Source organism: Coccinella septempunctata, chromosome 7, assembly GCF_907165205.1.
Source record: "Coccinella septempunctata chromosome 7, icCocSept1.1, whole genome shotgun sequence".
Classification (NCBI taxonomy): Eukaryota; Metazoa; Arthropoda; class Insecta; order Coleoptera; family Coccinellidae; genus Coccinella; species Coccinella septempunctata.
The window spans coordinates 10,970,313-10,982,011 of record NC_058195.1 but is presented as its reverse complement, the minus strand read 5'-3'; the positions used below and the strand labels follow the sequence as shown (position 1 = coordinate 10,982,011).

At 33.1% G+C, this 11,699-nt stretch overlaps 1 protein-coding gene across 9 annotated transcripts; it reads right to left on the bottom strand.

Annotated features, from left to right (window-relative positions):
- Positions 1-797: 797 nt before the first annotated feature.
- On the bottom strand, positions 798-9,195 carry LOC123316530 (zinc finger and BTB domain-containing protein 8A-like). 9 transcript variants are annotated; one of them, XM_044902648.1, is made up of 17 exons: positions 9,112-9,195; positions 6,562-6,951; positions 6,345-6,501; positions 6,183-6,289; positions 6,040-6,128; positions 5,646-5,952; positions 5,492-5,582; positions 5,288-5,347; positions 5,045-5,086; positions 4,920-4,979; positions 4,647-4,870; positions 4,425-4,494; positions 4,229-4,285; positions 3,872-4,176; positions 3,634-3,774; positions 3,176-3,228; positions 3,031-3,112 (listed from the first exon to the last, which is right to left on the bottom strand). In XM_044902648.1, the coding sequence occupies exons 2-14, from the start codon at positions 6,949-6,951 to the stop codon at positions 3,968-3,970; spliced, it is 1,863 nt and encodes a 620-aa protein (XP_044758583.1). In that variant the 5' UTR covers positions 9,112-9,195; the 3' UTR covers positions 3,031-3,112; positions 3,176-3,228; positions 3,634-3,774; positions 3,872-3,967. The 9 variants fall into 9 exon arrangements, with proteins under 9 accessions (XP_044758588.1, XP_044758583.1, XP_044758582.1 ...); XM_044902647.1 differs by lacking the exon at positions 9,112-9,195 and adding an exon at positions 7,053-7,411; XM_044902649.1 differs by lacking the exon at positions 9,112-9,195 and adding an exon at positions 7,053-7,411 and having other exon boundaries at positions 3,634-3,771.
- Between the last annotated feature and the right edge of the window lie 2,504 nt (positions 9,196-11,699).

The following is an 11,699-nucleotide window of genomic DNA, read 5'->3' as shown; positions in this document are numbered from 1 at the left end:
AGTGAAGCTAGCGTCGTCAATAAAGGCTCCTCTCCAATTTTCCTAGAGGCTTCGACCTGTCTCTGAAAGATGGCGCATTGCCTTTAATTTGACACGTTTATTTGTGTTGAACATTCAATTAATCCTAAATTGAAGCATTTTACTCAACTGAGATTTATAGGAATATTTTGAACAAAGATTATAGTCTGTATAATCTTTGATATTGAAATTACATTTCATGCCTTGCACTGAAACAACTTGTCCATCTTTTTCAGCGAAATTAAAGTCGATTTATAGAGATTCCTCTTGAATGTCGTTTGAGCTTCGACGAATTTCTAATAGATGGCGTACTATCTCTAATTCGTATTTGATTTTTTATGAATTCAGATTTTTTTAAATCAATTTCTTAGGAATTATTATAGTTACATTCAAATTTGTTCTTTGAAATTATTCATTAACTTTCTGCTGTCGAAATAGAAACCATACCCTCTTTCTTTGTTTTTAAACTTATATAAAACTATCACGTTGAAGTAACATGAGGATTATTATCTAAAACTAATCAATCCCAGTTGTAACCTTTTTTTATTAATTCAGTTTCTGTATATAACCCCAGCTTCACTTTTTTTTTAATTCGGTCATTTCGGCTTACAAAAAATCAGGGAGAGTTTTGGTTTTGGGACTACTGACATATAAGAAATTCTGACCGAAAACTTCATTGTTTAAAGAAACCTGACCGTTTTTCACCTTTCCCCTATATCATCATTTTTGGAAATCTCATAACAGGCAAACAGGACCTCGTTGGTATATCAAAACTAAACTTTGGTTCAAACAAAAATACTTTTATTAAAACAGGTAATATATTATTGATGAAACATTATTTTACGCACATCGGAAATACCAGAAGGTGAACAAACAATAAAACAGTCTTCAGATATCTATATCAATTAGCAACAGATATGGTGCACTCTCCTATGAGCCCAATTTTATTTTCGATTTCGCTGATATCGATATTTTCATCACAATTCGCATCGTCAGTCTGCTCTTCCTTAACGCCTCCATCTAAAATTTGTACAACAGGCTGCGTATTGGACGAATGCAGTATTCTCGTAATTTCTATAGGATTCTTCTTTTCAATCTCCTCATCCGTTCTTGTTTCTGCATCTTCCTTCTGCTCGATTTGGTCCATATTTATTTCAACTAGTGGTTCCATTATCACAGGAGGTTCCTCTTCTTCATCTACTAAATCAGATTGGCCAGTTAAATAATTCAGATCTCCATACGGCAAGTTTGTTAGGTTGTAATTCTGGATGCTAGGTCTTGATGAAAAAACTGAAAAGAACAAATGTAAATAGTATTTTTGCTTCACGATTATTATTTATGTTACAAGGACATTTTGTTTCCATTATTTTCACAAGAATATTTAAATATAAAATACCTTGGCCCCTTGGTCTGCCTCGTCCTCTTTTCACTGAAGGGGGAACTGAAAAATATGATGTTTGAAATTACATAAGTGTGTTTTACAAAGTATTTTTCTTCAGTTATAATTTTACCGCTTGCCAAAAATTTACAACAATAATGTAAGTCTTGTAGTGTCGAAATAACGCGAGTAAACTACTAACACCAACATGCAAATCATGATATAATATATGTTTTGACTGTCCCTCAAAATGATAAAGTCAACAATATGATCAATACTCTTCCCAATTCTCTAATAACTAATATGAAAAAAAAACTACTCAATTCTATCAAATTCGAAATGCAATCTAAAGAAAAATTAGTGGTTATAAAGGGGAAATCACATTTTTGGTTTTAACATGCACTTACCACTTGTTGGTCTTTATCATCAAGAATTCCATTGAGGTGAATCATATATTTTCATGAAATCAGTATTCAGATACTTGCTTAATATAGGGATTCTCGTGGTTTCCTGTCTTCGAAAATTTTGAAACACTCCTAAATGATTTAAAATTTTACATACCTAATTACTTTTCTCAAAAAATTTTTCTTGATCTTTCCTCTTTGTCTGTACAATGTAAGTGCGTGCTTGAGAAACGATTTTTTATATTTGTGAAAAGAAGAAAATTTTGAGATATCAAACAATCAAATAGATAGATATATTACCTAAACATTCCGAGAAGTGGCTACTCACCCTTGAAATTTTTTCTTGGTCTTCCCCTTTTCTTTTTCAGAGTTGAGTCGGTTTTTTGTTCTGAATTCCCTATTTATTTTCATGGAAATAATGAATATTGCAAGTACATGCTTTGTATCGATGATTCAGACGCTCAAATCGAATAAGTGTTTCAAAGTCTTTTCAAAAATACTCACCCATTAAATTTTTTTTTGGTCTACCCCTTCTTCTTGTTACAACGAATACCGATGTTGGTTCGCAATTGCCTATATATTTCCATAAAAATAATAAAGGATTATAATTACATATGTTCGATATATAAATTTTCACCGTTCTGGATAGTTCTACATTTCAAGATAATCAAATAACAAAATTTTTGTTCAAGCCACTCACCCTCAACACTTTTTTTTGGTCTCCCTCTTTTCTTTTTCTGCGGAAAGTCCGACATGTGAGGTTCTGAATATTGCTGTAATTTCAAAAAAGTGATCATGTGGTTTTGATGCACCCACCCATTTAGGTTTATCGATAGTGTTTCGTATGGTCAGAAAAATATTTCTTCAAACTTAAAAAATATAATTAGAACTGAACTTACGGATAACTGCGAATAATTCAGAACATTCAATTCACATTCTTTGGAATTGTTGATGGTTCTGTTGTCCTGATCCCCATTTTCTGAAAGATATGATTTTAATTCATCGATTGGAATGTTTGACCCTACAGAAGAATTGTTATACATTTCTATAATTTTTATCTGAGAATGAAAATTTCTCAGGATAATTTCTATTTGTGTTTTGGTTATTGTACCTTGCTGACAGTTTCCCGATGTATCAATGATCGTCAATGAGAGATCTCCGTCATTTTTTTCTTCTGGAATTATTTGAATAGTGAAAAATTTTATATTTTTCGATAATGCATTATCTTACCTCGCGACATGATTGGGGATGAATTCACCTTATCACTACTTATTAAACTGATTTCTATCGCTGAATTCAATTGAGGAATGTTCTGAAAATCATACATTTTTGAATTATTCAATGATTTCATTATTACTCTGGAATTATGACTTACCAAAGATGCAAGATGGCTATCGTTCTTGAGTGGAGGAGAAACTGCATCAGATGCTGTAATTTAACACATTGACTTAATACATCTATTCCAAAATGAAGAAATGTACAAAGGAATTGTCGAGTTTTTAGACGAGCATTAACTGCCAAATTACCGTTTTTATATGGGATGAGGCTGCATTTTTTTTCGAAAAGAACACACACACAGAATAATTTTTACGTGTTCGTAACCCACGTCTCATGAAGTGGACACAAGCATGCTTCATACAAAACCATCAACTATAAATTTGCTTACAATGAACAATATTTTTTACACCAGAAAAATTTTATTCTGAAACAATCATGCTGTGACAAAAAGTACTACTGTAAAAATAAACTGTTGCACTGTCATAGTGCTGTGCATAAAATAAAAACACTGGCAATAAAAAATTCGGCAATTCTTTTAACATTGATACAACTTACGTTTTACTTTTGATTGTTCAGGAAAATAGCGAGAATCTTTAAATTTCTGTTTTCGCACTCTTGTATACTTTATAATTCCTACCTTCTTCTTTGCTCTTCTAGCTTTAAATTCTTTCTGTTTACGTGTGGATTTTAAAACTGCTGCAATGAGAAACTGTATGAATATGTGTTCAAACAAATTATTTCATTCTGTTATTTGTAAATTTCCCATTAACTACCAAACGGTGAGATATCTTACATTGTTTCGCATCTATTTTCTCAACAGGTGAACAGGTCACACTTTTCAATACAGTATTGGATATCTGCAATATAAAATATTGAAGATTCAATGCTGTTAGCTCTGTTTCAGACCTACCGAAACAGACCCTTCGTCATTTTGATAAAGTTCTTCGGTATTACTCGATGAAACGCAAACTTTCATTTTGTTTGGTTCAGAATTACCACCCGGTGCCTCATAGTCTACAACTATTGGCTGTAGGGAACATTCCTTGGGTAGCAATTTCCGTAATTCTTCATAAGATAAATGCTCTGTTGTTCTACTTCCTATTGGTGAAAAAGTAGATCAACTTTGAACTATTTTAATTTTCCTTCTTACCTTCTTCAGCGTCAGGATTACAATTAATTTGATTTGACATCTGTGCTTTATCCTTGTCTAGAAATATAATGTAAAGATCACTTCAATTATAATTTGATATGAGTGAATGATTTTGGTCAAATGAAATGACTGTACGAATCTGGCAATAACATCAATTGAATTATTAGTTTTCTATCTGTAGGTTTGAGAAACTTACTTTTATCATAATCTTCAAGCCCGGTTGTGTTGGAATTCACATTCTGAAGGGAGCAGACACTTGAAATAGCATGCAGATTAAAGAGATTATTAGTCAATTCAATAGATTGCATATAGATTTCTAAACACAAAAATGAGAATATACAGATGTGGAGAGAGCTTTTACAGTGTTTATTTAAAATTGATGACCAAGTTTCATTGATTTTTCTGTACATATACTTACTAACGTTGCTTTTTCCCCTATATTATCATTATGAGGTTCAGTATTTATGCTATTCTCTTGGCATTTTTCAAAATCTGACTGTTCATTTACAGCATAATCGGATATGTTGTGTATCTTTCTCATGTGTGCTTTTAATTTTCCTTCGTATACATATGGTTTGTCACATATTTCACACATTAAATTTGTATCAATTTTATGCTCCATTTGGGAAAACATATAATCTTCTACAAAAATAGGACGTTATCAAAGTCCTTTCAGCTTTTAGTACCTTACCATTTGTATTTTTGTGTGTTTTTTCTCTGAGTCGCATAGATGTCCTTTTGTTTTCGTTTTCTTTGAAATGAAAAATAGTTATATTCATTATAATCTTGATAAATCGGAAATATTGAATATAATACCTGATATGAACAAATCCACCCATGACCTCCTTTTTTTCTTCACTGAAATTAGAGAAAGTACCTTCAGAAAATCTTTATGAACCACTATATTTTTCCCATTGTCTGCGGTTTTTGTATATTTTTTCCCTCAGAGAGGAAAAAAAGTCACAGTCTAATTAATAAATAACTAAATTGCAAACAAATACATTTTCTAAGGTACTAAAAAGCATTCCAAACACTAACTAGCTCTACAACAAATTCTACCTTTGATACAATTTGAAATGGGTTGCTCCTGATTGCTGTTTAGCACAGAAGGAGGGGCAGCTGAAATGGAAAATTAGAACAAAGGATCCTAAATATTCATGACAAGCGGTAAAATTTTCTTAGATTTTTGCGGGTATGACTATTTTTGTCACACAAGTCCCAATTTATCAGTGTAGGTGTTAATCACTGAGAGTATAAACTTACTCGATAATGGGTATTTCCTTGGTCTTCCCCTTCCTTTCTTCGTAGGGTTGACAAAACTATCTTCTAAAATCGTACTTATGTGTGAAATTGTCTGAAAATCCAAGAAAGTTCTCAGTTTTTTTACCTAAGGATCAATCCTTAAAAATGTACTTACAAATAATGGTGGTGAACTTCCTTGTGAATTCTTTGGTGCGGGAAGATCAACGTATTCAGTTGTATAGACATTTTCTGCATTGTTCTGATGTGGACTAGTTTGGTTTCTCATACTTGACTCTGATTCGCTATCGTTGGTATCATCTATCCTCTCGTACATAGAATCTGGTATGAATTCGTGGGCTTTTCTTATGTGATGCTTCAGTTTGTCTACTCTGGAAAATGCTTTATCACATCTGTTGCAAGAATATGGTCTCTCTCCAGTGTGGACTAGCTGATGACGGGAAAGATGAGATGATCTTTTGAAGCTAGAAAGAGCAAAATAAACATCAACAACTCTTTTACAATCAGAAAATACCAAAAAATAATTATAAATACATCATTTATATAACTACCTGCTAGGACACAGATGACATTTGAATTTCCTTTGTTTTTTTGCCCAAGCGGAAATTTTATTTGTTGAATTACTTGTATATGAACTTCTCTGAAAAAAATATCAAAATAGCGAATATTTCACTCTTAAAAAAATCAATCTTACATCAGATATACTGTTTATATCACTCATAGAAAAAATTGTACTTTCAGTTGGTACGGGAGAGGGTGCTTCTATCTTTACTTGATTAAGTTCCTCGTTATGACTATTTTCTGAAAGAATCTTTCATTTTATGATTTGTGGGGATTCATTCCAACTATTTCTTACCTAAATTGGATCTCTTAGGTAGATGATTTTCACTGGTATCAATCTTCGAAGTAGATGGTAGATTTTCATCGTGCTCATAATCTACTGCAACCCTTTTTTTACCCTTGAACCTTGTATCTCTATTGTGTATACTGTCTGGAGATACATTACTTCCATTCTGAAATAGTAATTGGACGACTCATTGGAGTTTATTTGTTGACATCAATATTGTACTCACTATTTCCAATCTCACATTACTGGATGATGTCTCTTGCCCAAAATTCACTCCTTTGATTTCGAATTCTCTTATCAGTCTATTTAAGGATTCAATATCATCCTTCTTAACATCAGTTATTCCAGTGTACAAGAGATCGATCAAATTTTTCATCTGAGTCATCGAGGTTCCATGTAGTATGAGGATTGGGAATTCGTTTCTGTTTTCCCTGAAGATTTTGCAGAAATAAGGACTGCTCGCTGCTAAAATCAATTTATGGGCTTTCAAAGAACCTTCCTTGCAGTATATTGTTACATCTGAAAGTTGTTCTTCATTGTATAAAGTTTTGAAGGCATCACTTATATTTTGAAGGTATTTGTCTGAAACGACTTGAATTGAATCAGGTAGCTCCATCTGAAAACAGAAGAGTATTCATTAGTTGAAAGTATCCTTTTTCGAAATGGAATGAAATGGTACAGTAAAAAGAATAAGTTTGTGAGGAATCAAGTAAGTACCTTTGAAAACCCTGGTCAATTCAATATAGGGAGTCATGGGGCACAACGAAGAGTTGTTTGTTTTTGTCGATATACCTTCTTTATTTTCCATAAACTATGAATCGAGAGATTCAAATTCGCAGTTCATTATGCAGATTAACAAACTAATTTCTCAGCAGGTTTATTTGTGTTTTGGTATTACAAATGATTCCTGGCTCTAATCGATTCATTGCCGAAAAATACATACACGATGTTATTGAAAACTTAGTTTTAAGGGAAAATTATCGTTTTTCTCATTCCAATCCCTGAATTCAATTTCATGTTTTATCAAAATCGAAGAGCGTTGGATTGGATCATCTGTGATTGATCGAAGTAATGTCAAATTAGACCCGGTTTACGTACACATTCGTGAAATCTTTACAGAGGTATGAAAAGTGTAAATGATTAAATAAAATATGTTCAATAACAATAAGTGCTACTTAAGAACCAGAAGAAAAGAAAAGAATTTGAGAATGGGTTGGTATCTACAAACTGGTGAGAATTCCAACAATTTTATATAGAATCGATCATAGAAATGAAAAGAAGCGACGAAGCGTTTGCACCGCAAAACGTTTCCAAACGTTTTATACATGGCTTCATTGTTTCCCAAATTACATAAATATATTGCTCACGAAAACCGAAAACTTTCGGTAATATAGGTATTTGATATGAAATAATGCTGCAAAGAATGTTTTATCGAATGGTAATTAAAAACGAACTCCGGATCCTGCAAACGAAATACCCCAATATGCATAGTTCCAACAATTTATAGGAAATAGGTATGTTTCTTTTATGCGTTTTCCAGTTTTCCTACAGTTTTTATGATGAAATTTATCTTATGACGTGACTTTTATTAGATATTTTTGCAGAATTTCATCAATTATTCATCCGAAGTTTGTTTATCTCTATTCGCGACAGGACACAGGTGTCCCAATGAAAACCGTCTATTTTTTTATAACTTGACAACATAAAATGTACTTAATATACGTCACTTCCATCCAATTTTCACGTCGAAACGAAAGCTAACCGGAAATTTTCTAACGACTTCATCAATAGAATTGCAAACATTCAAAAATGATATGTCACTCGACACCTATCCATTTGATGAATATTTTTTTCAATTTATTTATTGGAAATAATATTCATGGCTCACCACGACTGGGGGTATTTTTGAACTATTCAATTGTCAAAAATTCCCTCCTCAATTCTGAAAATTGGGTATATACAGGGTGAGTCTGTTTCAACAGGTCAAAGGAAACAATTTTTTCTTATACCATTTTTTGCGAATCGGCTCGGTTTAAAAGATACAGTCTGTTGAAAAACCATAAAAATTTTATTTTTAGTTCGGTCTCATAAACAATTTCATCGAATGAAATCAATTTCGGAGTGTATTCTTTCATTTATTCGATGAATCTTTTTCGAACACAAAATATCAGACGTCTTTCAGTTTTCACATTATGACCATGACGTACCATAAAAATACCAAATATTCAAAGAACCCATAACTCTTGAAGCTAAGTTTATTAAAATAAAAAATATCAGAAATTGAAAGATATCATGTTGAAGGGGAAATTTTAGTCTCCAATAGTTTGTCGCCTTGAAAACTTTCCAAAAAAAGTCAACTGTGAAAATTTGGTGGAAAGCGATTCAGGCATTTCGAAAATAACCCGTACAGTCTCACAGTAGAAAAATTCATTTCACTCCTGTATCAGATAACTGACAAAAAACGTTTCATATTGACGATACTGTGAAATCATTGACCTTGTACTTATATGAAGTGTGAAAACGTTTGAAATAACCGTCGACAGCAAACTTTCATGCGTGTTTGAGTGGGTTAAAAGCTGCGGATCGGCAATGTGTTTTAACCAGAGAGTAACGACAGCTGTCTCACCACTCTCATCGTTTTCTCCGTCACCGCAATAAGCGTGAACGCCACTAGAATAACACAAAACTAAGTACACACAAACCAAAAACAACACAGTGAAAAGAAAAACTCTGTTATCTGCGAAAAAACGTAAAAATTGTCGTAATCAACCCCTACCTTATTTGCCGCCAGTAAAATAACCGCTCTAGCCCCGGTCCGTACGATATGAACTTACCCCACCGACTGCACTACACAAAGCAGGGGGGCCTTCCAGGCAGCGGACGCATATTGATTATTGCCAGTGTTTCTGCCCCCTCTCGGCATTTGTACCCTCGTGAATCGGTCGGTTATACCCCTGGCGATTTTTATTTTTAGATGGGCTTCATAACGACCAAAAGGGAGAACATCGGCATTATTATTTTTCAGGGGTTCAGGTTGGAAAATCGTTTTTTTTATCTGCATCACGTTTTCGACGAAATTTTTTATTGTTGACGGGGATAGACAATCCACATTGCATCAGATTGGAATTTTGAGGAATTTCGAAGAAATCTGAGCGAAGATTTTCTTCATTTCCAAATTCTTTCGTGATTCTGAAAGTGTCAATCGATTGTACAGGGTGGATAAAATTCAGTGTCTACTAAGGGGATCTCGAGAACTATAAGAGCTAGAAGAAAATGGATGACACACTTCCAAGCTCTTTTTCAGAGAAACAAAGAATGATGAAAACCGTAGCCTCCTACGAATCTTCGTTTTTTAGTTATTAGCAAAAACTGAGATTTTGACGTTTTCGAAAACTTCTCATAACTTTTTTGTCTTTGAAGTTACAGATCTGAAACTTGAACCTTTTTACAGGGCCATTTTTCACGTAGAATCCACTGACGAGCTCAAAATATTTTTTCATGTAGAATCATAAGGCGAACTTTTTTTTACATGCAAATTTTTATTGAATTTGTTATTTTTGAATTGGAAAAAAATCTTTTCCAGTAGATTCTACGTATAAAAGTGCTTGAGAAGGTTCAATTTTCAGATCTGTAACTTCAAAGACAAAAAAGTTATGAGAACATTTCGAAATCGTCAAAATTTGATTTTTTGCTAATAACTCAGAAACGAAGAATCGTAGGAGGCTACGGTTTTCACCATTCTTTGTTTCTCAGAAAAAGATCTGGGAAATGTGTCATCCGTTTTCTTCAAGCTCTCGTAGTTTTTCCACCTTGTACAGGGTAAGCAAAATTCGTTGTCTACTAAGGGGGGGGGATCTCGAGAACTATAAAATCTAGAAGAAAACGGATGACAACAAGATCCTTTCAGTAGACAACGAATTTTGCTCACCCTATTCACGAAAACGAAACAATTTGAATTTTCCATTTGTTTCTTCATGCTCAATAACTGTCTTATCTTTAAAAGAATATTTGTGAACATCGTTTTAAAAATTTTATGATAAATGGAATCGAACATAAAAAATTGTTTAGAAGAAGTTATTTTTGGATTTCTCATTTCTATTATTTTCCGCATTCGCCAGATAAACGTTACTATATGCCAGAAAAAAATAAATCTTTCTATTTTTTCAAATTGACGATTTTTTCTCATAGTTTTTTGAGATAAATTCGTATCGGAATTGTTTTTTTAAGGGTTTCAGTACGTCACGTATTGAATCAAATGAAAGTGTAGTTATGCGGGGTAAAGAAGTGTACTTTTTGAAGATTTTGAAACTCAACCGCTACCCTACTGTCAAAATGCGAATTTCAAATACACTGTTCAACAATTGATAGGATTCACTGCCTTCCGTCAATTTATTTCAGGAATATTCGTCTTAAGATTTATTTCGATCACACACCGGAGTTGTTTTTCTCAGAAAATAATGAAATGTTTTATAAAAAAAAATGAATTGAAAATATGGGAATTCTACATTTGAATAATATTATAACTAAAATTAATCGATTTCAGAGGGCAAGATCTAGATGAAGTATGAAAAGAATATAATAAAGAGAACTTAAAATATCCCAGTTTTTCCTAAAAGAACACATGTTCAACAGATTTTCCAGATACTTAACAGAAGCCAAGAATAACGAGAAATTTATAAGTGACCCCCTATGTATTGTTGAGCAGTGTATTTGTGATCACATATATTGTTGATTCGTCATAGAGAAAATAATTTTTTGTGCGGTATTTCCGCCTTTGCTACCCATTCTAGTAAATAAAAAACGACGATATTTGGATCTCGAAAAGTGTTCCCTCTTGTCGTTTATAGGGTGAGTGGGGGACAGGGATACAAAGTTAATAAAAGAGGGGGTGGATCGGAAAGAGTCATAAATCAATACTTTGCCAGTCCTCGTTGGAGGTGGGGTGTGTATTCAATTATGAAAAGGTAGTAAATAGAATAGAAATACCTGAAAGTTCATTAGGCGCGCTGCAAATTTTAGATTTTGGTTTATCAGTTTGAGAATTCTTATACGGTTACATGAATTGCTTTTACATGTCAACAGTTTTTTTCGTTTTTAATCACTTGTGTGATTATACAGGGTGAGTCTCTGACTCGTGACTCGTACAAATATTTTAACAGTAGATTCTTGAGGTCGAAAGAAACACTTTTTTGTTATTCCATTTTTTCCGATTAGGCCCTGATGAACAGATATACTTAGCCATTTTGAGTTTTCATAATCAGCTGTGCCACCCCTGGAAAAACAAATTTACCTTCAGAATAACTGTGACACTACACATCTGTGGATCTTTTAAACAAAGTTGTATTCAGCCAAAGAACCCAATTT

Bases quoted from the DNA above. Each gene is read 5' to 3' on its own strand.
- LOC123316530 (XM_044902648.1), bottom strand. From the start codon at position 6,951: ATGGAGCTACCTGATTCAATTCAAGTCGTTTCAGACAAATACCTTCAA. The intron at 5,087-5,287 runs GTAGAATTTGTT...CTCTAATTTCAG, and splicing joins CATTTCAAATTGTATCAAAG to TGAAGAAAAAAAGGAGGTCA. The intron at 4,495-4,646 runs GTAAGTATATGT...TTTAATCTGCAT, and splicing joins TAGGGGAAAAAGCAACGTTA to GCTATTTCAAGTGTCTGCTC.